The sequence below is a fragment of the Neolamprologus brichardi genome, chromosome 3, assembly GCF_056152115.1.
Source record: "Neolamprologus brichardi isolate AB-2024 chromosome 3, ASM5615211v1, whole genome shotgun sequence".
Lineage (NCBI taxonomy): Eukaryota > Metazoa > Chordata > Actinopteri > Cichliformes > Cichlidae > Neolamprologus > Neolamprologus brichardi.
In genome coordinates, this window is record NC_142106.1 from 50,447,072 (window position 1) to 50,472,882 (window position 25,811).

Consider the following 25,811-nt stretch of genomic DNA (forward strand, 5'->3'; position numbering starts at 1 on the left):
ACACTTGTCCAGTGGCACGCAGTGCCGTCCTTTGAAGACAAAGCCTGGTTTGCAGAAACACCCAGTGATGCAGGAGCCAGAACAGTTGGTAGAGGGTTCCATACATGTAGGAATGCAAGCTGGACCGCACTCTATATACTCTGCGTTAGGAGGACACAGGTCTGGATAGAAAGAAAAAGGATTACTGGAAAATGAGCAGATACTCTTTCAGGAACAAAAAAGGTAGGAAGTTATTATGCAGTCTTAACAAACTCAGTCCAAACTAACAACATCAGTTGAGAGAGTGGAGGTTTGGAGCGCCTGTTGCTAAAATGACTGCATTTATTTACTGCATTTCTAGGACCAGTCGGATAAAGCACTTGACACTATAATCCACATCCATGCATTCATGCAGCTATTTCTATGTGAAGCTGTGTGATTAACATACCCAGAGGGTGGCATTCATATTCTCCATCTTGTAGTTGGCAGCTCTCAGTAGTTGGGTTACAGCTGGTGTTATGACACTGTAGCAGACCTCCACTGTGACACATACACTTTTGTTCACAACCCTCCAAGTACCAGTCATCGCCCACCTGACAAATGTACACACAATGCAAAAACAATCAAAATTTTGTAATGTAATTTTCTCTCGTACATCACACGAATATAAAGATCTAAATGATAAATATACATTTGGATGCAAACCAGGGATTCTGTATGCCACTAAATAATTAGGCCAACCTATACTCATTTATTTATTGATTTTGGGCTTGCTAATTGTGGTGGCACCAGTATATAAATGCTCTGACATAAATACAAATGCTATAACACCAGTGTCTTTTAAAGTCAGGTAAAATACTGTATAATAAATATAATCTGTGCTTGATGAGTTGAAAGTAAAAATCTTTGTTGTAAAACCAATATTTGTGTGCCAACAGTTCACTGCAGTCTATGCACCCTTAATTTAGTTGAGTTTTAATTTCTTTTGTACTGTAGGGTCTTTGTGTCTTTTGGTGTCTCTCCTGTTGAAGTTATAAAGAGAACTGAAAATGATGTTAACATGAGCTTAGCACATTTTAAAGGTAAATGGAATATGGTTTTAATTGTTTGCAGGCTGTTTCCACTTACAGGGTGATAGGTTCCACTGGGGTCCACACAACCACAGTCTCTCAGTTCCACACATTTGTCATCACTGAGAATGAAGCCAGGGTTACACTCACAACCCTCCACACACACTTCCTCACAGCCAGGTGGTCCCACCACACCAAGACATGTCTCAGGACATGAACTCACACAAAGGGAGTAGGAGCTATTGGGAGGACAGGTCAGAGCTGTGTGGACAAACACAGGGATGAACAATAATGAGAGGGAACAATGGTGGACAAATGGCAACAGAGAAGGGAGTGGGAAGTAGGATGATTCAAAGACAGGGCATCTACGTATCTCATATTGATTTAACTCAGTGTCATAAATGAAAGCAAGGACAATATTAACTGCATTGAATATTTTACATTGGTTTCAGCATTGTGCACTGTATCTTAAACTCTCCTCCCTATACAATTATAAATATGATTATAAGTTCAATTATAATGTTGGTGAGCAGGATGTAATATATCTTAGTTATATTTACAGGTGGAGACAACTTCCAAATGGAGAAGCTATGGCATGCACCCCATTTAAAAGGGAAAATGCTGAAGGCTCATGTTTCCAACATGAAAAGGTATTATTCAAGGCTTTATTCATTTATGCTTCAGAATGGGGCTTATCAAGCCAATGGGTGATGTCACTGTGACTATGTTTTATATATACTTTATCATGTTCACAAAGAACAGCTGACATTATTATTATTAAACTATCATATATCATTTAGATATATTTGGTATATCTCAGATTCAAACTTACGGCAGAAGTCTGGAGTTCTCCATTGGTAGACTTTGGCTCCAGCACTATGACATGCGTCAGTGTAGGCCTGGAGCTGGTCACACAGCACGTGCTGCTGGCCGTTGAACTGACACATGTCATACACACAGCTTTGGAAGAATGGAGTGGGATTAACTACACTGATGCACTCCCTGTAACAGAGAAAAACACTCACTTAGCTTAGGTAGGAAAAGGCAGAGGCTCATATATTCTGAAAATCCGAGTTCGAACAAACAAACAAGCTACATTTGGTGGTGAAACAGTCAAAAACTGTTGCATAAGTTTAGCAACAATTCACTAGCTGGGGCCAGTGAATAAAGGTGAATGGCTTAAACATGAATTGAACTGAGCTCTAGGGAAGGCCGCAGAGGGGACTGGCGCCTCCCGGGCCTGGCAGATCCCCAAAGAAGGAAGAAGCAGCAATAACTGTGCATTGTGAAGGTGAAAGACCTCTGCAGTAATAATTCAATTTTTCAATTCAATTTATTTATACAGCCCCAAATCACAAAAACAATCGCCTCAAGGCGCTTTATATGTAAGGTAGACCCTGCAATAATACCTACAGAGAAAACCCAACAATCATATGACTCCGTATGAGCAAGCACTTTGGCGGTGGGAAGGAAAAACTCCTTTTAACGGGAAGAAACCTCTGGCAAAACCATTCCCATGGAAGGACAGCCATCTGCCGCTACCGGTTGAGGTGGAAGAAGGAAAGCAGGACAAAAGAGAAGCGCAGAGAGAAGGTGGTCAAGGATTCCAGAGAGTGGAGTGGTTGAGTTCGGAAAATGACGAAGGAATGGTGGGAGAAGACATCAAAGCAAATTTCAGACAATGAAAGACCTTAATAGATGAATGAGGAGAACCCCTGATCGAGTGGAAACGTGGCTTGACTGGTGTGGAGGCTGGATGGATGCATGTCTGTATTTTGAGACATCAGGCAATGGCTTGAGGGCGCGTAAAAACTTTTAATGTTGTGTTTGAAAATGATCGGTATGGAGACAAAGACTGGCAATACGGTGTCAGGAATGTGCATTGTTACATTTTGTGAAAGATAGATAGATGCATGGACCCTGGCATCCAAGTTATTGGGGAAAGAGGGAAGACAAACTGGCTTCCAGGTGCCAAAAAGCACGCTGCTGCATTTTGATCAGGAGAGATAGAGGGAAGAAAAGCTTGCTACTGCAAATGAAGGAAAAGAACCTGGCATCCCGGTGCCAGATGTATGCTGGCGAATTTTAAAAAGACGGACAGAGAAATAGAACCTGGAATACCATTGCAAAAAGCATTCTGCTGGATTTGTAAAGGAGGAAAAGAGAAAGAGAACATGGCATCCCAGTGCTAAAAGCCTGCTGCTGCATTTGTACAAGTGGAACAGAGAAAGAAACCCAGAATCCCGGGCCCAAGAGCTTGCTGGTACATTTGAAAAGGAGGGACAGAGAAAGAGAACCTGGCATTCCAGTGCCAAAAAACATGCTGCTGCATTTTTGTGAAAAAGGGAGGGAGGGAAGAGGAACTGGCAACCCGGTGCTAAAAGCTAGCTCCTGCATTTGTGAAGGAGGGATAGAGAAAGAAGGCCTGACATCCTAGTGCCAAGAAGCATGCTGCTGCATTGTGCGAGGGAGGGACAGAGGGGAAGGGAAACTGGAATCTCCTTGGTAGAAAACCTTGTTGATGCATTTGCAAATGAGGAATAATAACTTGGCATCCTGGTGCCAAAAGCTCACTGTTGCATTTGCAAAGGAGGGATATAGAAAGAACCTCAGGTTTTTTGCAACGATAGATGGAGATAAACTGGCAAGTCATTGGTAAAAACTTGCTGCTGCGTTTGAGAATGAGGGACAAAGAACAAAACTGGCATCTCATTTCCAGAAGGGTTCATTACAGCATTACAGTAATAGTATTGAAAAGATTTATTCATATTTTACAGGTGAGTTGGGTGATTACCAGGCATGCTGCCATCTATTTCATGATTTTATAAGGTCAGGAAAAAACGTTGTAAAATCCCAGGAATCCCATCAGTTTAACCAAGTCGATAACCAAAAGTGGAGGGGTTGTGAATTCTTACCGGAAGGGTCCAGTAGGGTCTGTAATTTTACCACATTTCTCTGGTTTTACAACTTCAGCTTCCAAGTTGGGGTCACAGTCAGGATCAGGCTTTGTTCCTGGGGTACATCTGGTCAATACAAATACAAAACACAGTTACATCCTCTTCAGTTTGTCAGAAAGAGTCCGACAGTAAGGTAACAAAAGACTTAACCAGAAGAAATCCAAAAGACAGAAAGATAGATATGTTTGAACTCACGAGTCATCTTCATCGTCTTTGGTCTGCCAGCTGTTCCCAAAGTCATTACTATTTCCTGCCACAGTGCCATCTGGTTTAGTGAAGTCATTGTCTGGGTTCCCATCATAGTCACCACAAAGGCCACACATTTGGTCATAGTAGGAGCTGGTAGGACAAAGTCAAGGCAGGATATGTAGGATTAAAATAAGACAAGCTTAAGAATATTTGCAATGTTTAATAAGGTGTTGCTTGGTATTTTGTTGTAATTCTAGAAACAAATGAAGAGAATGCAAAAGTCCCTGATACAATAAACCAGGGCATCATTAGTATATATTAAAAGTTGCATATGTCCACAATATGCACACAAATGGACTGCTGTTTTCACAACATACATAAAACAACTGGTGACGTTCAGCAGTTTAGATCGTTATCTATCAGAGTTTCTTCAGATCGTTAGGTTATGGTTGCATCGGAGGAAAGTGGTCATCAAAAAAAGAATGATGGAGCATTGGAGACAGTGGTCAGGTGTATTGTATGAATGTGTGAAGCAAATAAAAAGAAGTTCTACAATATCAAAATAGTTCAAACCAATATTTATACTAACCTGGGAACTGAGATCTGGGCATAATGGTTTCCATCCCAACGCACCCTCAGGCCAAAGGATGTTTGTAGCGTGATGAACTGACCAGCAAGACTAATAGACATGAGAGGAGAGGGGGAGTGGGGCAGAGCCACCCGTACTCCGTTCACCTGATTCAGTGATGAAGAAAAAGATGTTAAGAATATAAGAATATAAAGATGTTAAACAGACTGTGTAAACGTCTAATTGGTGGACAGGTCAGGGAGTATAAGAGTACAAAGAATGTGGAATGTGCAGTATATCAGGCAAAAACAGACTTTTTATAGTTTTAACAAGCAAGAAAGATATTGCTTTATGCCTATAACACTGTGTTATCTTCGGCATAGATTCAACTGACAAAATGGGAAAAATCTGTTTTGTTTTTTTTACATGCTGTTAGCAACAAAGTAACTAAAGATATAATTTGAGTTCTTTGCTAAAATGTCAGTTATGTGTAGACATAAGACATCCATGGTGATGATACAACTAGTGTGTGGGATGTCTATTGGCACACATTTTACTTAAAGATGGGAAATACAAGAGATAGTAATTCATTCATATACTGACCAGTGTTCTACTGCTCTTCATCAGGGTCACAGTAATTCCATCCACTGTCACATATAGCTTCCTCAGGTATGACACTCCTGCAACTCCTCTCTCTTCATTCTTTGCCTCCACAGAGAACCAAGGGCCTGCACAGGGAAGACCACGACAATCAGGAATATTGTGTGTTTATATTAAAGGTGAATATTGGCAGATATTGGCATTAACATACAAACCACCACTGACATTCAGTGTCTTCTTTTTGCAGCAAACATGAATGAAAACAATATCTGTCATGCTTTGCGATGAAAATAATAAATTAGTAAATTTAGCTCATTTAAACTTTAATTTGTGCGTGTGGTGTGGCAAGACTAGAACAGGTGCAATGAAACCCAAACATCTTAATGAATAAATGTCTCAAAATAGTGTGTACCTGTGCTGTTACTACAGGTTCTGGCCAGTGTGTAAGTACAGGTTCCCATGAAGCTGTAGTACTTCTTGTCAAAGGTGTTATAGTGTGGATCCCCAGAAACTACACAATCCTGAAAGCCTGAGAGAGGGAAAAACATCAGGAACATCAGACTGAAACACAGATGAAGCCACTGTAGAACAATTACCTAATAACAGTGCAGTTCACTGTTGCTTTGGACTTATACTGGCATTAAAATAGATGCAAAGAATATAGCATTTCCTGACTAGACGAAAATTCTCTGCAACTTTGTGATTTTGTATTATAAAGAAATGCATGTAACAAGTGTTGTTATAGACAAACTGTACAGAAGAGAGCAAAAGAAACATAACAGCAAAACACACATAAATATTTCACTGTTATTGAAAGTAAAAGACACTTCTGGGTTGTGCTTCTCTATCTTCCATTACTCAGTCTAATTATGTATATTAGAGCAGGGATAGAAAATGCTAGTTTGAGAACTTTGACAAAGTCTACACCATCGCGTCAAACTCAGTTGCAAAACTTTTCAGGTTAGCAGTCCAACCCATGAGATCTGGAAACCTACTTAGAATATAATGGCTACAGCTTTCCTGTGTTTTTTTTTTTAGGTGTGAACATTACAAACATACTCGTAGGATAGCAGCCCAGCTCTCCATCCTGAAGTTTACATTCATGCATTGGGGGGCATTCAGAGGCTTCGCAGGTAATTCCAGCTGCACCACACCAACATTTTCGCTTGCAGTCTTCCTCAAAAAACTCCTCTCCAGGCTGACAAACAGACAACAAAGTTGACAATTAAGCATAGCAGGCACATATGATTCTTTGTAGATCATTTTATGCATGTATGTATGAAAATGTTCTTTTAGTGAGGGCATAAAGAGACTGCAAGTGACCTGACTTGAAATACAAAGGACCAAATGATTCACTGCCAGCCTATCAGACCCACTTCACCATACCTCATAATACTGGCCGTTCGTGTGGTTGCAGCCACACATGTTCTCCTTAATGCACTTGCCAGCACTCAGGACATAGCTGGGATCACACACACAGGACTCAGAGCAGGGACCAGAGCAGGAGGGGGGTTTTCCAAAGCATGTTTCCTGACAAGGATCTGCACAAGGTTCGTAGTGGCTGTTTGGGGGACAGCTCAGTGCTAAGCAGACCACAAGAGGTTGAAGTTAGTGATAGGAAACAAAAGTATGTGCTGGTTAAAATATAAAATGACAGCTTTTCAAAAGAAAAGAGATACGTCTTTGGCACTTCCAGCTGTGTTGTCTTTCGTGTAACTAGATTGTTTGAGTTTGGTGGTAACCCAGTCTCCTGCAGCCTCTTGGCATATGTTGTCTGCCCAACTAGGTATGCTAAAGCAGCACTCCCTCAGTTAACTTTAGTGAGTAGGAAGCCCGTATGAAGTACTCTTCCACAAGTCAAAACTGACATAAACTTCTTTGTGTTATTTTCTCCCAACTACTCAGCCAAGCTGATTTTCACCTAATGATGTACCTAAAGATATTTTACTACTAAATTAAATCATTTGTCCTTCCAATACTCACGGCAGAAGGTTTCATTCCTCCATGGTCCAAGGTTGACCCCACGATCTTGGCATTCATTGACATAGGCTTCAATGGCTTCACACAAAATGGGCTTGGCACCATCCAGCTCACACAAGTCAAAGACACAGTCCCTGAAGTAGTTCTGAGAACAAACAATCACTTTGTTACAATGCTTTATATTGTGTGACCACATATTGAAATTATTCCACTATTACTAATATCACATTTTCACCCTGAATGCACACACACATACACAAATACAACAAGCTCAGAATAAGGACCTGTTCCACATTTGTTTATTATATGTGCACTATCCTCTACATGAACATACATTGGGGTTGACTTTGGGATGGCACACAGCAAAAGGTCCATTTTTGTCCAGCAGAATGCCACAATATCCAGAGCTTTCATACAGTTCCTGTTCTTCTTCATTGCACCCAGGGATGGTAGTGTTGGGTTTCCCATTACATCTGTCAAGACAGACCATCATCTTAAGAACATTTGTCTTTTGTCAATGGTAAATGTTTCTTTACACTTGCATCTCTGCAATACTCACTCTGGATCCATGTTCCAACTGTGTCCAAAGTCATTGGCATTTTCAGCTAAGCTTCCATCTGGTTTGCGGAAGTCATCTTTAATATCTCCATCATAGTTGCCACACAGGCCACAAAGCTTATTCTGATAGCTGCAGATTGCAGAAAATGATTGTGTTAGAGTCTTATGCAAGAAAGACAAGCAACTTAGTCAGAACTACATCTCATCGTGAAATTTTGAGTGAGCTGTTTGTGTTGCCCCTGCTAAATTGCTTAAATAAAGTATCCTAGCTGTGCCATTAATTTCTGCCTTTATCACCTTATTACTGTTTACAGTATTTTTAGTTGTATCAGTATGGGTGTACATTTCTGAACTGGTGAATTTTTGATTAAAACACCATTTTATAAGGAAACCATGCATTTGGTCTTCACTCACTCTTTGATTACTTTGATGTCCATGAAGGCGTTTCCATCATATCGAACCGTCACACCAAAGTTCATGGAGACAGTGTAGTGTTTTCCTGACTTGAACACAGAAATACCAGGGGCTGGGGACAGTGGCAGATTGACATTGGTCCCATTAACCTGTATGGGAAAATAGGCACAGTACATGAAATCTGGTCAATTATTAGCCAACATTTTAATTTTTGAATTACCCATGTCACAACATTACTATCTGTAACTGAAAAGAAACATTCCTTTATCATGCCAATGATGTCTGAACAACTCAGCTCTTGCCCGACATGTCAAACGCAGCTGCCGGCATGACAAGCGAGAGTGGATTGAAGCCAAAGGCATGGCTGCCCAAGAAAACAGTAGACCAGAACGATACCCGAATCTTAAATCGCATTGTTCGAGATCTAACAGGGGCTCGCGGTGGCCGCTTGGTCCCAATCCGAGACAAAATGGACGAGTCCTCCTCACTGAAGCTGAGCAAGACCAACGTTGAGCCAAACAGTTCTGCGATACTTTAAACCAGCCCGAGCCACTCCACTTGTTCGAGGCCGAAGAACTTGCACCCTCCATGGATCTTCTTCCTGTCTACAAAGCACGAAAAAGCCCAGTTGGATGCCGCCCTTAGAAGACCCCTAAACGCCTGCTGGTTAACATTGCGTGTACCCTATGAATGGGCAAAAGGCGTTATCACCAGACTTCCCGAAAGGCGATTTTGGTGCCTCATTCTTTTGAATTGGCTACGACGCGCAGTAGACGAACGATTGTGAGAAGAGCTTGCTGGCTTTCGGAGTGGCTAGTCATGCATCGAGCATATCTTCACCCTCCGCATGATCATTGAACGAACATTGGAATAGCAAAGGAAGATTTCTATTCATTTTAACGACTTCAAGAAAGCTTTTGACAACGTCCACCGGCCGACTCTATGGGCTATCCCACGTCAATATGGAGTCCCCCAGCAGTTTGTAGATGCCTTTTGTGGTCTCTGGTAAATGATAATGGCCTGTATTTGTATAGCACTTTTTTCTCTGCACCAACTCCCGCTTCTGCATCCGGACAGATGATTTCTCAACAGATTTCTTCAAGATCAATACCTGCATTTGCCTTTTCTCTTCCTGTTGGTAATTGACTTAACCATGCAACAATCAGATGACCAAGCTGGCATCGGTGTCCCCTGGTACGAGCAATCTCATCGACTTGGACTTCCTGGACGACATGGCCCTACTGGGCTCGACTACGGAAGACCTCCAAGAGTGGACTGCAGCTTTGTGGGAGGTGAGGAAAGTCAGATTACGAATCAGCGCCAAGAAAACCAAGGTACTCCGAGTTGGCTACACAACTGCCCATATTCCTGTCATAATCAACAAATAACGTGCTGAAAAGTTGGAAAATTTCACATGTCTGGGCAGCATCATCTCGAATGACGGGTTCTCTGATCAAGATGTCAACTTCAGAGTAGGGAAGGCTGCCGGTGTCCGCCGACGTCTCCAATTCAATTCATTTAAATTCAATGTTTTTTATATAGCCTCAAATCACAAAAACAGTAACGTCAAAGTGCTTTATATTGTAAGGTAGACCCTACAATAATACATACAGAGGAAGAAAAACAACAATCATATGACCCCATTGACCAAGCCCTTTGGTGACAGAGGCGTCTTATAACAGGAAGAAGCCTTCGGCAGAACCAGCGAAAGCAAGGCCGACCAAATATCACATGGCGTCGAACGTTTATGGATGATCTGAAAACAGTCGACATCGCCTGGGACGAAGCTGAAACATTCGCCCCTGACCGACATCGATGGAGATTGTTAGCTGCCCGATACGTCGCTCGGCGTACGAGGAACTAAGTGCTAAGTGTAAGTGCAAGTTTCTTTCCATGGTCAATTGCAGTGGTTTTCAGAAGTGTTCCTGAGCATGTGCAGTGATTTGTACCACAGAATGATGTTTGTTTGTAATGCAGTAGTGCCTGATAACGTGAAAGAGTGATTGGTTTTCACATGCAAAACATCCCGTTTCTTCCTCTCATGTCTTACCTGCACAGTGCCACCTTTGAGAATGGAGATCTTTATCATCTGTGCGTATACATGTACGGCATTCACATAGGAGATGGTCGGCCTGTTATACCGGTTTTCATTGTCAGTATGGACCTCAAAGTAGGGCACAGTTGTGTCATTGCATGGACTAGACATCAGATAGCTGCAGTTGCCCATGAAGTCATATTTGCGTTTGTCAAAGCTGGTGTAGTGTGGATCGCCAGATGCTATGCATGTGGATGTACCTAAAGGAATAATATATGAGAAAATTGTAATTTCCACACTGTCAACTATCAAGTTATACCGACTGACTGTAAAGCACAACACAAGGTGCTCCTTGTGCAGATGTAATTTATTACACTGCATTAAATCAAGTCAACAACAATAAAGTCAACAAACATTATTACCTTTAGGATAACAGCCCGCAACACCATTAACCTCTCGACACTCTTCAGTGGGGTCACAGGAGTTATCAACACATTCCAAAGTGTAGTTCCCTACACAGCGACACAGCTTTGTGCAGCCATCTCCAAATACTATCTCACCAGGCTGGATAAAATGAAAACAATCAGTACTGAGAAAGTATACTGTATGTCTTTAAATGTACACTGTACACAGTACTAACTAGGACATCTGACCTCATAATAGTTATTGTTGTCATCTAAACAACCACACTTGTCCAGTGGCACGCAGTGCCGTCCTTTGAAGACAAAGCCTGGTTTGCAGAAACACCCAGTGATGCAGGAGCCAGAACAGTTGGTAGAGGGTTCCATACATGTAGGAATGCAAGCTGGACCGCACTCTATATACTCTGCGTTAGGAGGACACAGGTCTGGATAGAAAGAAAAAGGATTACTGGAAAATGAGCAGATACTCTTTCAGGAACAAAAAAGGTAGGAATTTATTATGCAGTCTTAACAAACTCAGTCCAAACTAACAACATCAGTTGAGACAGTGGAGGTTTGGAGCGCCTGTTGCTAAAACGACTGCATTTATTTACTGCATTTCTAGGACCAGTCGGATATAGCACTTGACACTATAATCCACATCCATGCATTCATGCAGCTATTTCTATGTGAAGCTGTGTGATTAACATACCCAGAGGGTGGCATTCATATTCTCCATCTTGTAGTTGGCAGCTCTCAGTAGTTGGGTTACAGCTGGTGTTATGACACTGTAGCAGACCTCCACTGTGACACATACACTTTTGTTCACAACCCTCCAAGTACCAGTCATCGCCCACCTGACAAATGTACACACAATGCAAAAAACAATCAAAATTTTGTCATGTAATTCTCTCTTGTACATCACACGAATATAAAGATCTAAATGATAAATATACATTTGGATGCAAACCAGGGATTCTGTATGCCACTAACAAATTAGGCCAACCTATACTCATTTATTTATTGATTTTGGGCTTGCTAATTGTGGTGGCACCAGTATATAAATGCTCTGACATAAATACAAATGCTATAACACCAGTGTCTTTTAAAGTCAGGTAAAATACTGTATAATAAATATAATCTGTGCTTGATGAGTTGAAAGTAAAAATCTTTGTTGTAAAACCAATATTTGTGTGCCAGTTCACTGCAGTCTATGCACCCTTAATTTAGTTGAGTTTTAATTTCTTTTGTACTGTAGGGTCTTTGTGTCTTTTGGTGTCTCTCCTGTTGAAGTTATAAAGAGAACTGAAAATGATGTTAACACGAGTTTAGCACATTTTAAAGGTAAATGGAATATGGTTTTAATTGTTTGCAGGCTGTTTCCACTTACAGGGTGATAGGTTCCACTGGGGTCCACACAACCACAGTCTCTCAGTTCCACACATTTGTCATCACTGAGAATGAAGCCAGGGTTACACTCACAACCCTCCACACACACTTCCTCACAGCCAGGTGGTCCCACCACACCAAGACATGTCTCAGGACATGAACTCACACAAAGGGAGTAGGAGCTATTGGGAGGACAGGTCAGAGCTGTGTGGACAAACACAGGGATGAACAATAATGAGAGGGAACAATGGTGGACAAATGGCAACAGAGAAGGGAGTGGGAAGTAGGATGATTCAAAGACAGGGCATCTACGTATCTCATATTGATTTAACTCAGTGTCATAAATGAAAGCAAGGACAATATTAACTGCATTGAATATTTTACATTGGTTTCAGCATTGTGCACTGTATCTTAAACTCTCCTCCCTATACAATTATAAATATGATTATAAGTTCAATTATAATGTTGGTGAGCAGGATGTAATATATCTTAGTTATATTTACAGGTGGAGACAACTTCCAAATGGAGAAGCTATGGCATGCAACCCATTTAAAAGGGAAAATGCTGAAGGCTCATGTTTCCAACATGAAAAGGTATTATTCAAGGCTTTATTCATTTATACTTCAGAATGGGGCTTATCAAGCCAATGGGTGATGTCACTGTGACTATGTTTTATATATACCTTATGATGTTCACAAAGAACAGCTGACATTATTATTATTAAACTATCATATATCATTTAGATATATTTGGTATATCTCAGATTCAAACTTACGGCAGAAGTCTGGAGTTCTCCATTGGTAGACTTTGGCTCCAGCACTATGACATGCGTCAGTGTAGGCCTGGAGCTGGTCACACAGCACGTGCTGCTGGCCGTTGAACTGACACATGTCATACACACAGCTTTGGAAGAATGGAGTGGGATTAACTACACTGATGCACTCCCTGTAACAGAGAAAAACACTCACTTAGCATAGGTAGGAAAAGGCAGAGGCTCATATATTCTGAAAATCCGAGTTCGAACAAACAAACAAGCTACATTTGGTGGTGAAACAGTCAAAAACTGTTGCATAAGTTTAGCAACAATTCACTAGCTGGGGCCAGTGAATAAAGGTGAATGGCTTAAACATGAATTGAACTGAGCTCTAGGGAAGGCCGCAGAGGGGACTGGCGCCTTCTGGGCCTGGCAGATCCCCAAAGAAGGCATCCCCTAGAAGCAGCAATAACTGTGCATTGTGAAGGTGAAAGACCTCTGCAGTAATAATTCAATTTTTCAATTCAATTTATTTATACAGCGCCAAATCACAACAACAATCGCCTCAAGGCGCTTTATATGTAAGGTAGACCCTGCAATAATACCTACAGAGAAAACCCAACAATCATATGACTCCGTATGAGCAAGCACTTTGGCGGTGGGAAGGAAAAACTCCTTTTAACGGGAAGAAACCTCTGGCAAAACCATTCCCATGGAAGGACAGCCATCTGCCGCTACCAGTTGAGGTGGAAGAAGGAAAGCAGGACAAAAGAGAAGCGCAGAGAGAAGGTGGTCAAGGATTCCAGAGAGTGGAGTGGTTGAGTTCGGAAAATGACGAAGGAATGGTGGGAGAAGACATCAAAGCAAATTTCAGACAATGAAAGACCTTAATAGATGAATGAGGAGAACCCCTGATCGAGTGGCAACGTGGCTTGACTGGTGTGGAGGCTGGATGGATGCATGTCTGTATTTTGAGACATCAGGCAATGGCTTGACGGCGCGTAAAAACTTTTAATGTTGTGTTTGAAAATGATCGGTATGGAGACAAAGACTGGCAATACGGTGTCAGGAATGTGCATTGTTACATTTTGTGAAAGATAGATAGATGCATGGACCCTGGCATCCAAGTTATTGGGGAAAGAGGGAAGACAAACTGGCTTCCGGGTGCTAAAAAGCACGCTGCTGCATTTTGATCAGGAGAGATAGAGGGAAGAAAAGCTTGCTACTGCAAATGAAGGAAAAGAACCTGGCATCCCGGTGCCAGATGTATGCTGGCGAATTTTAAAAAGACGGACAGAGAAATAGAACCTGGAATACCATTGCAAAAAGCATTCTACTGGATTTGTAAAGGAGGAAAAGAGAAAGAGAACATGGCATCCCAGTGCTAAAAGCCTGCTGCTGCATTTGTACAAGAGGAACAGAGAAAGAAACCCAGAATCCCGGGCCCAAGAGCTTGCTGGTACATTTGAAAAGGAGGGACAGAGAAAGAGAACCTGGCATTCCAGTGCCAAAAAACATGCTGCTGCATTTTTGTGAAAAAGGGAGGGAGGGAAGAGGAACTGGCAACCCGGTGCTAAAAGCTAGCTCCTGCATTTGTGAAGGAGGGATAGAGAAAGAAGGCCTGACATCCTAGTGCCAAGAAGCATGCTGCTGCATTGTGCGAGGGAGGGACAGAGGGGAAGGGAAACTGGAATCTCCTTGGTAGAAAACCTTGTTGATGCATTTGCAAATGAGGAATAATAACTTGGCATCCTGGTGCCAAAAGCTCACTGTTGCATTTGCAAAGGAGGGATATAGAAAGAACCTCAGGTTTTTTGCAACGATAGATGGAGATAAACTGGCAAGTCATTGGTAAAAACTTGCTGCTGCGTTTGAGAATGAGGGACAAAGAACAAAACTGGCATCTCATTTCCAGAAGGGTTCATTACAGCATTACAGTAATAGTATTGAAAAGATTTATTCATATTTTACAGGTGAGTTGGGTGATTACCAGGCATGCTGCCATCTATTTCATGATTTTATAAGGTCAGGAAAAAACGTTGTAAAATCCCAGGAATCCCATCAGTTTAACCAAGTCGATAACCAAAAGTGGAGGGGTTGTGAATTCTTACCGGAAGGGTCCAGTAGGGTCTGTAATTTTACCACATTTCTCTGGTTTTACAACTTCAGCTTCCAAGTTGGGGTCACAGTCTGGATCAGGCTTTGTTCCTGGGGTACATCTGGTCAATACAAATACAAAACACAGTTACATCCTCTTCAGTTTGTCAGAAAGAGTCCGACAGTAAGGTAACAAAAGACTTAACCAGAAGAAATCCAAAAGACAGAAAGACAGATATGTTTGAACTCACGAGTCATCTTCATCGTCTTTGGTCTGCCAGCTGTTCCCAAAGTCATTACTATTTCCTGCCACAGTGCCATCTGGTTTAGTGAAGTCATTGTCTGGGTTCCCATCATAGTCACCACAAAGGCCACACATTTGGTCATAGTAGGAGCTGGTAGGACAAAGTCAAGGCAGGATATGTAGGATTAAAATAAGACAAGCTTAAGAATATTTGCAATGTTTAATAAGGTGTTGCTTGGTATTTTGTTGTAATTCTAGAAACAAATGAAGAGAATGCAAAAGTCCCTGATACAATAAACCAGGGCATCATTAGTATATATTAAAAGTTGCATATGTCCACAATATGCACACAAATGGACTGCTGTTTTCACAACATACATAAAACAACTGGTGACGTTCAGCAGTTTAGATCGTTATCTATCAGAGTTTCTTCAGATCGTTAGGTTATGGTTGCATCGGAGGAAAGTGGTCATCAAAAAAAGAATGATGGAGCATTGGAGACAGTGGTCAGGTGTATTGTATGAATGTGTGAAGCAAATAAAAAGAAGTTCTACAATATCAAAATAGTTCAAACCAATATTTATACTAACCTGGGAACTGAGATCTGGGCATAATGGTTTCCATCCCAACGCACCCTCAGGCCAAAGGATGTTTGTAGCGTGATGAACTGACCAGCAAGACTAATAGACATGAGAGGAGAGGGGGAGTGGGGCAGAGCCACCCGTACTCCGTTCACCTGATTCAGTGATGAAGAAAAAGATGTTAAGAATATAAGAATATAAAGATGTTAAACAGACTGTGTAAACGTCTAATTGGTGGACAGGTCAGGGAGTATAAGAGTACAAAGAATGTGGAATGTGCAGTATATCAGGCAAAAACAGACTTTTTATAGTTTTAACAAGCAAGAAAGATATTGCTTTATGCCTATAACACTGTGTTATCTTCGGCATAGATTCAACTGACAAAAAGGGAAAAATCTGTTTTGTTTTTTTTACATGCTGTTAGCAACAAAGTAACTAAAGATATCATTTGAGTTCTTTGCTAAAATGTCAGTTATGTGTAGACATAAGACATCCATGGTGATGATACAACTAGTGTGTGGGATGTCTATTGGCACACATTTTACTTAAAGATGGGAAATACAAGAGATAGTAATTCATTCATATACTGACCAGTGTTCTACTGCTCTTCATCAGGGTCACAGTAATTCCATCCACTGTCACATATAGCTTCCTCAGGTATGACACTCCTGCAACTCCTCTCTCTTCATTCTTTGCCTCCACAGAGAACCAAGGGCCTGCACAGGGAAGACCACGACAATCAGGAATATTGTGTGTTTATATTAAAGGTGAATATTGGCAGATATTGGCATTAACATACAAACCACCACTGACATTCAGTGTCTTCTTTTTGCAGCAAACGTGAATGAAAACAACATCTGTCATGCTTTGCGATTGAAATAATAAATGAGTAAATTTAAACTTTAATTTGTGCGTGTGGTGTGGCAAGACTAGAACAGGTGCAATGAAACCCAAACATCTTAATGAATAAATGTCTCAAAATAGTGTGTACCTGTGCTGTTCCTACAGGTTCTGGCCAGTGTGTAAGTACAGGTTCCCATGAAGCTGTAGAACTTCTTGTCAAAAGTGTTATAGTGTGGATCCCCAGAAACTACACAATCCTGAAAGCCTGAGAGAGGGAAAAACATCAGGAACATCAGACTGAAACACAGATGAAGCCACTGTAGAACAATTACCTAATAACAGTGCAGTTCACTGTTGCTTTGGACTTATACTGGCATTAAAATAGATGCAAAGAATATATCATTTCCTGACTAGAAAAAAATTTTCTGCAACTGTGATTTTGTATTATAAAGAAATGCATGTAACAAGTGTTGATATAGACAAACTGTACAGAAGAGAGCAAAAGAAACATAACAGCAACACACACATAAATATTTCACTGTTATTGAAAGTAAAAGACACCTCTGGGTTGTGCTTCTCTATCTTCCATTACTCAGTCTAATTATGTATATTAGAGCAGGGATAGAAAATGCTAGTTTGAGGACTTTGACAAAGTCTACAGCATCACGTCAAACACAGTTGCAAAACTTTTCAGGTTGGCAGTCCAACCCATGAGATCTGGAAACCTACTTAGAATATAATGGCTACAGCTTTGCTGTGTTTTTTTTTCAGGTGTGAACATTACAAACATACTCATAGGATAGCAGCCCAGCTCTCCATCCTGAAGTTTACATTCATGCATTGGGGGGCATTCAGAGGCTTCACAGGTAATTCCAGCTGCACCACACCAACATTTTCGCTTGCAGTCTTCCTCAAAAAACTCCTCTCCAGGCTGACAAACAGACAACAAAATTGTCAATTAAGCATAGCAGGCACATATGATTCTTTGTAGATCATTTTATGCATGTATGTATGAAAATGTTGTTTTAGAGAGGACATAAAGAGACTGCAAGTGACCTGACTTGAAATACAAAAGACCAAATGATTCACTGCCGGCCTATCAGACCCACTTCACCATACCTCATAATACTGGCCGTTCGTGTGGTTGCAGCCACACATGTTCTCCTTAATGCACTTGCCAGCACTCAGGACATAGCTGGGATCACACACACAGGACTCAGAGCAGGGACCAGAGCAGGAGGGGGGTTTTCCAAAGCATGTTTCCTGACAAGGATCTGCACAAGGTTCGTAGTGGCTGTTTGGGGGACAGCTCAGTGCTAAGCAGACCACAAAAGGGTTGAAGTTAGTGATAGGAAACAAAAGTATGTGCTGGTGAAAATATAAAATGACAGCTTTTCACAAGAAAAGAGATACGTCTTTGGCACTTCCAGCTGTGTTTGAGATTGTTTGAGTTTGGTGGTAACCCGGTCTCCTGCAGCCTCTTGGCATATGTTGTCTGCCTAATTAGGTATGCTAAAGCAGCACTCCCTCAGTTAACTTTAGTGAGTAGGAAGCCCGTATGAAGTACTCTTCCACAAGTCAAAACTGACATAAACTTCTTTGTGTTATTTTCTCCCAACTACTCAGCCAAGCTGATTTTCACCTAATGATGTATCTAAAGATATTTTACTACTAAATTAAATCATTTGTCCTTCCAATACTCACGGCAGAAGGTTTCATTCCTCCATGGTCCAAGGTTGACCCCACGATCTTGGCATTCATTGACATAGGCTTCAATGGCTTCACACAAAATGGGCTTGGCACCATCCAGCTCACACAAGTCAAAGACACAGTCCCTGAAGTAGTTCTGAGAACAAACAATCACTTTGTTACAATGCTTTATATTGTGTGACCATCTAAAACCACATATTCAAATTATTCCACTATTACTAATATCACATTTTCACCCTGAATGCACACACACATACACAAATACAACAAGCTCAGAATAAGGACCTGTTCCACATTTGTTTATTATATGTGCACTATCCTCTACATGAACATACATTGGGGTTGACTTTGGGATGGCACACAGCAAAAGGTCCATTTTTGTCCAGCAGAATGCCACAATATCCAGAGCTTTCATACAGTTCCTGTTCTTCTTCATTGCACCCAGGGATGGTAGTGTTGGGTTTCCCATTACATCTGTCAAGATAGACCATCACCTTAAGAACATTTGTCTTTTGTCAATGGTAAATGTTTCTTTACACTTGCATCTCTGCAATACTCACTCTGGATCCATGTTCCAACTGTGTCCAAAGTCATTGGCATTTTCAGCTAAGCTTCCATCTGGTTTGCGGAAGTCATCTTTAGTATCTCCATCATAGTTGCCACACAGGCCACAAAGCTTGTTCTGATAGCTGCAGATTGCAGAAAATGATTGTGTTAGAGTCTTATGCAAGAAAGACAAGCAACTTAGTCAGAACTACATCTCATCTTGAAATTTTGAGTGAGCTGTTTGTGTTGCCCCTGCTAAATTGCTTAAATAAAGTATCCTAGCTGTGCCATTAATTTCTGCCTTTATCACCTTATTACTGTTTACAGTATTTTTAGTTGTATCAGTATGGGTGTACATTTCTGAACTGGTGAATTTTTGATTAAAACACCATTTTATAAGGAAACCATGCATTTGGTCTTCACTCACTCTTTGATTACTTTGATGTCCATGAAGGCGTTTCCATCATATCGAACCGTCACACCAAAGTTCATGGAGACAGTGTAGTGTTTTCCTGACTTGAACACAGAAATACCAGGGGATGGAGACAGTGGCAGATTGACATTGGTCCCATTAACCTGTATGGGAAAATAGGCACAGTACATCAAATCTGGTCAATTATTAGCCAACATTTTCATTTTTGAATTACCCATGTCACAACATTACTATCTGTAACTGAAAAGAAACGTTCCTTTATCATGCCAATGATGTCTGAACAACTCAGCTCTTGCCCGACATGTCAAACGCAGCTGCCGGCATGACAAGCGAGAGTGGATTGAAGCCAAAGGCATGGATGCCCAAGAAAACAGTAGACCAGAACGATACCCAAATCTTAAATCGCATTGTTCGAGATCTAACAGGGGCTCGCGGTGGCCGCTTGGTCCCAATCCGAGACAAAATGGACGAGTCCTCCTCACTGAAGCTGAGCAAGACCAACGTTGAGCCAAACAGTTCTGTGATACTTTAAACCAGCCCGAGCCACTCCACTTGTTCGAGGCCGAAGAACTTGCACCCTCCATGGATCATCTTCCTGTTGATATCGGAAAAATCAGCGACACCGAAGTCAAGACAGCGATCTGACTCCTCAAGACTGGAAAGGCTGCTGGCCTGGACGAGTTCCTCTCCACAATGCTGAAGCACGACGAAACCCAGTTGGATGCCGTCCAGGCCCTAAACGCCTGCTGGTCAACATTGCGTGTACCCTATGAATGGGCAAAAGGCGTTATCACCAAACTTCCTGAAAGGCGATTTGGGTGCCTCATTCCTTTGAATTGGCTACGACGCGCAGTAGACGAACGATTGTGAGAAGAGCTTGCTGGCTTTCGGAGTGGCTAGTCATGCATCGAGCACATCTTCACCCTCCGCATGATCATTGAACGAACATTTTTTAGATTAATTTCAACGACTTCAAGAAAGCTTTTGACAACGTCCACCGGCCGACTCTATGGGCTATCCCACGTCAATATGGAGTCCCCCAGCAGTTTGTAGACGCCTTTTGTGGTCTCTGGTAAATTGTAAATGGCCTGTATTTGTATAGCACTTTTTTCTCTGCTCCAACTCCCGCTTCTGCGTCCGGACAGATGATTTCTCAACGGATTTCTTCAAGATCAATACCTGCGTTTGCCTTTTCTCTTCCTGTTGGTAATTGACTTAACCATGCAACAATCAGATGACCAAGCTGGCATCGGTGTCCCCTGGCATGAGCAAATTCATTGACTTGGACTTCCTGGACGACATCGCCCTACTGGGCTCGACTACGGAAGACCTCCAAGAGTGGACTGCAGCTTTGTAGAGGGAGGTGAGGTAAGTCGGATTACGAATCAGCACCAAGAAAACCAAGGTACTCCGAGTTGGCTACACAACTGCCCATATTCCCGTCATAATCAACAAATAACGTGCTGAAAAGTTGGAAAATTTCACATGTCTGGGCAGCATCATCTCGAATGACGGGTTCTCTGATCAAGATGTCAACTTCAGAGTAGGGAAGGCTGCCGGTGTCCTCCGACGTCTCCAATTCAATTAATTTAAATTCAATGTTTTTTTATAAAGCCCCAAATCACAAAAACAGTAACCTCAAAGTGCTTTATATTGTAAGGTAGACCCTACAATAATACATACAGAGGAAAAAAAACAACAATCATATGACCCCATTGACCAAGCCCTTTGGTGACAGAGGCGTCTTATAACAGGAAGAAGCCTTCGGCAGAACCAGCGAAAGCAGGGCCGACCAAATATCACATGGCGTCGAACGTTTATGGATGATCTGAAAACAGTCAACATCGCCTGGGACGAAGCTGAAACATTTGCCCCTGACCGACATCGATGGAGATTGTTAGCTGCCCGATGCGTCGCTCGGCGTAGGAGGAACTAAGTGCTGAGTGTAAGTGCAAGTTTCTTTCCATGGTCAATTGCAGTGGTTTTCAGAAGTGTTCCTGAGCATGTGCAGTGATTTGTACCACAGAATGATGTTTGTTTGTAATGCAGTAGTGCCTGATAACGTGAAAGCGTGATTGGTTTTCACATGCAAAACATCCTGTGTCTTCCTCTCATGTCTTACCTGCACAGTGCCACCTTTGAGAATGGAGATCTTTATCATCTGTGCGTATACATGTACGGCATTCACATAGGAGATGGTCGGCCTGTTATACCGGTTTTCATTGTCAGTATGGACCTCAAAGTAGGGCACAGTTGTGTCATTGCATGGACTAGACATCAGATAGCTGCAGTTGCCCATGAAGTCATATTTGCGTTTGTCAAAGCTGGTGTAGTGTGGATCGCCAGATGCTATGCATGTGGATGTACCTAAAGGAATAATATATGAGAAAATTGTAATTTCCACACTGTCAACTATCAAGTTATACCGACTGACTGTAAAGCACAACACAAGGTGCTCCTTGTGCAGATGTAATTTATTACACTGCATTAAATCAAGTCAACAACAATAAAGTCAACAAACATTATTACCTTTAGGATAACAGCCCGCAACACCATTAACCTCTCGACACTCTTCAGTGGGGTCACAGGAGTTATCAACACATTCCAAAGTGTAGTTCCCTACACAGTGACACAGCTTTGTGCATCCATCTCCAAATACTATCTCACCAGGCTGGATAAAATGAAAACAATTAGTACTGAGAAAGTATACTGTATGTCTTTAAATGTACAGTGTACACAGTACTAACTAGGACATCTGACCTCATAATAGTTATTGTTGTCATCTAAACAACCACACTTGTCCAGTGGCACGCAGTGCCGTCCTTTGAAGACAAAGCCTGGTTTGCAGAAACACCCAGTGATGCAGGAGCCAGAACAGTTGGTAGAGGGTTCCATACATGTAGGAATGCAAGCTGGACCGCACTCTATATACTCTGCGTTAGGAGGACACAGGTCTGGATAGAAAGAAAAAGGATTACTGGAAAATGAGCAGATACTCTTTCAGGAACAAAAAAGGTAGGAAGTTATTATGCAGTCTTAACAAACTCAGTCCAAACTAACAACATCAGTTGAGAGAGTGGAGGTTTGGAGCGCCTGTTGCTAAAATGACTGCATTTATTTACTGCATTTCTAGGACCAGTCGGATAAAGCACTTGACACTATAATCCACATCCATGCATTCATGCAGCTATTTCTATGTGAAGCTGTGTGATTAACATACCCAGAGGGTGGCATTCATATTCTCCATCTTGTAGTTGGCAGCTCTCAGTAGTTGGGTTACAGTTGGTGTTATGACACTGTAGCAGACCTCCACTGTGACACATACACTTTTGTTCACAACCCTCCAAGTACCAGTCATCGCCCACCTGACAAATGTACACACAATGCAAAAAACAATCAAAATTTTGTCATGTAATTCTCTCTTGTACATCACACGAATATAAAGATCTTAATGATAAATATACATTTGGATGCAAACCAGGGATTCTGTATGCCACTAACTAATTAGGCCAACCTATACTCATTTATTTATTGATTTTGGGCTTGCTAATTGTGGTGGCACCAGTATGTAAATGCTCTGACATAAATACAAATGCTATAACACCAGTATCTTTTAAAGTCAGGTAAAATACAGTATAATAAATATAATCTGTGCTTGATGAGTTGAAAGTAAAAATCTTTGTTGTAAAACCAATATTTGTGTGCCAGTTCACTGCAGTCTATGCACCCTTAATTTAGTTGAGTTTTAATTTCTTTTGTACTGTAGGGTCTTTGTGTCTTTTGGTGTCTCTCCTGTTGAAGTTATAAAGAGAACTGAAAATGATGTTAACACGAGTTTAGCACATTTTAAAGGTAAATGGAATATGGTTTTAATTGTTTGGAGGGTGTTTCCACTTACAGGGTGATAGGTTCCACTGGGGTCCACACAACCACAGTCTCTCAGTTCCACACATTTGTCATCACTGAGAATGAAGCCAGGGTTACACTCACAACCCTCCACACACACTTCCTCACAGCCAGGTGGTCCCACCACACCAAGACATGTCTCAGGACATGAACTCACACAAAGGGAGTAGGAGCTATTGGGAGGACAGGTCAGAGCTGTGTGGACAAACACAGGGATGAACAATAATGAGAGGGAACAATGGTGGACAAATGGCAACAGAGAAGGGAGGGGGGAGTAGGATGATTCAAAGACAGGGCATCTACGTATCTCATATTGATTTAACTCAGTGCCATAAATGAAAGCAAGGACAATATTAACTGCATTGAATATTTTACATTGGTTTCAGCATTGTGCACTGTATCTTAAACTCTCCTCCCTATACAATTATAAATATGATTATAAGTTCAATTATAATGTTGGTGAGCAGGATGTAATATATCTTAGTTATATTTACAGGTGGAGACAACTTCCAAATGGAGAAGCTATGGCATGCACCCCATTTAAAAGGGAAAATGCTGAAGGCTCATGTTTCCAACATGAAAAGGTATTATTCAAGGCTTTATTCATTTATACTTCAGAATGGGGCTTATCAAGCCAATGGGTGATGTCACTGTGACTATGTTTTATATATACTTTATGATGTTCACAAAGAACAGCTGATATTATTATTAAACTATCATATATCATTTAGATATATTTGGTATATCTCAGATTCAAACTTACGGCAGAAGTCTGGAGTTCTCCATTGGTAGACTTTGGCTCCAGCACTATGACATGCGTCAGTGTAGGCCTGGAGCTGGTCACACAGCACGTGCTGCTGGCCGTTGAACTGACACATGTCATACACACAGCTTTGGAAGAATGGAGTGGGATTAACTACACTGATGCACTCCCTGTAATAGAGAAAAACACTCACTTAGCTTAGGTAGGAAAAGGCAGAGGCTCATATATTCTGAAAATCCGAGTTCGAACAAAGAAACAAGCTACATTTGGTGGTGAAACAGTCAACAACTATTGCATAAGTTTAGCAACAATTCACTAGCTGGGGCCAGTGAATAAAGGTGAATGGCTTAAACATGAATTGAACTGAGCTTTAGGGAAGGCCGCAGAGGGGACTGGCGCCTCCCGGGCCTGGCAGATCCCCAAAGAAGGCATCCCCTAGAAGCAGCAATAACTGTGCATTGTGAAGGTGAAAGGTGAAATAATTCAATTTTTCAATTCAATTTATTTATACAGCCCCAAATCACAACAACAATCGCCTCAAGGCGCTTTATATGTAAGGTAGACCCTGCAATAATACCTACAGAGAAAACACAACAATCATATGACTCCCTATGAGCAAGCACTTTGGCGACAGTGGGAAGGGAAAACTCCTTTTAACGGGAAGAAACCTGTGGCAAAACCATTCCCATGGAAGGACAGCCATCTGCCGCTACCGGTTGAGGTGGAAGAAGGAAAGCAGGACAAAAGAGAAGCGCAGAGAGAAGGTGGTCAAGGATTCCAGAGAGTGGAGTGGTTGAGTTCAGAAAATTACAAAGGAATGGTGGGAGAAGACATCAAAGCAAATTTCAGACAACGAAAGATCTTAATAGATGAATGAGGAGAACCCCTGATCGAGTGGCAACGTGGCTTGACTGGTGTGGAGGCTGGATGGATGCATGTCTGTATTTTGAGACATCAGGCAATGGCTTGACGGCGCGTAAAAGCTTTTACTGCTGTGTTTGAAAATGATCGATATGGAGACAAAGACTGGCAATACGGTGTCAGGAATGTGCATTGTTACATTTTGTGAAAGATAGATAGATGCATGGACCCTGGCATCCAAGTTATTGGGGAAAGAGGGAAGAGAAACTGGCTTCCAGGTGCCAAAAAGAACACTGCTGCATTTTGCTCAGGAGAGATAGAGGGAAGAAAAGCTTGCTACTGCAAATGAAGGAAAAGAACCTGGCATCCCGGTGCCAGATGTATGCTGGCGAATTTTAAAATGACGGACAGAGAAATAGAACCTGGAATACCATTGCAAAAAGCATTCTGCTGGATTTGTAAAGGAGGAAAAGAGAAAGAGAACATGGCATCCCAGTGCTAAAAGCCTGCTGCTGCATTTGTACAGGAGGAACAGAGAAAGAAACCCAGAATCCCGGGCCAAAAAGCTTGCTGGTACATTTGAAAAGGAGGGACAGAGAAAGAGAACCTGGCATTCCAGTGCCAAAAAACATGCTGCTGCATTTTTGTGAAAAAGGGAGGGACGGAAGAGGAACTGGCAATCCGGTGCTAAAAGTTTGCTCCTGCATTTGTGAAGGAGGGATATAGAAAGAAGGCCTGACATCCTAGTGCCAAGAAGCATGCTGCTGCATTGTGCGAGGGAGTTAAAGAGGGGAAGGGAAACTGGGAGAACTGGAAGAAAGAACCTGGTATCCCAGGTTTTTTGTAACAATAGATGGAGATAAACTGTCAAGTCATTGGTAAAAACTTGCTGCTGCGTTTGAGAATGATGGACAAAGAACAAAACTGGCATCC

At 41.7% G+C, this 25,811-nt stretch overlaps 3 protein-coding genes across 3 annotated transcripts; all 3 read right to left on the minus strand.

Moving 5' to 3' along the window:
- Positions 1 to 386: 386 nt before the first annotated feature.
- On the minus strand, positions 387 to 10,404 carry LOC148105749 (zonadhesin-like). The gene is made up of 15 exons (XM_087838387.1): positions 10,366 to 10,404; positions 8,316 to 8,464; positions 7,903 to 8,031; positions 7,678 to 7,816; positions 7,347 to 7,488; positions 6,750 to 6,946; positions 6,423 to 6,561; positions 5,776 to 5,892; positions 5,367 to 5,491; positions 4,785 to 4,930; positions 4,202 to 4,345; positions 3,965 to 4,072; positions 1,882 to 2,051; positions 1,108 to 1,310; positions 387 to 572 (listed from the first exon to the last, which is right to left on the minus strand). The coding sequence occupies exons 1-15, from the start codon at positions 10,402 to 10,404 to the stop codon at positions 387 to 389; spliced, it is 2,133 nt and encodes a 710-aa protein (XP_087694513.1).
- A 581-nt stretch (positions 10,405 to 10,985) lies between these two features.
- Positions 10,986 to 17,371, minus strand: LOC148105750 (zonadhesin-like). The gene is made up of 10 exons (XM_087838388.1): positions 17,368 to 17,371; positions 16,808 to 16,924; positions 16,408 to 16,532; positions 15,826 to 15,971; positions 15,243 to 15,386; positions 15,006 to 15,113; positions 12,916 to 13,085; positions 12,142 to 12,344; positions 11,464 to 11,608; positions 10,986 to 11,197 (listed from the first exon to the last, which is right to left on the minus strand). The coding sequence occupies exons 1-10, from the start codon at positions 17,369 to 17,371 to the stop codon at positions 10,986 to 10,988; spliced, it is 1,374 nt and encodes a 457-aa protein (XP_087694514.1).
- Positions 17,372 to 17,871: 500 nt separating this feature from the next.
- Positions 17,872 to 19,407, minus strand: LOC148105751 (von Willebrand factor-like; the record flags this gene model as incomplete). The annotated part of the gene is made up of 5 exons (XM_087838389.1): positions 19,343 to 19,407; positions 18,930 to 19,058; positions 18,705 to 18,843; positions 18,364 to 18,505; positions 17,872 to 17,975 (listed from the first exon to the last, which is right to left on the minus strand). Coding segments are annotated over exons 1-5 (579 nt in total), but the record flags the coding sequence as incomplete, so codon positions are not given.
- Between the last annotated feature and the right edge of the window lie 6,404 nt (positions 19,408 to 25,811).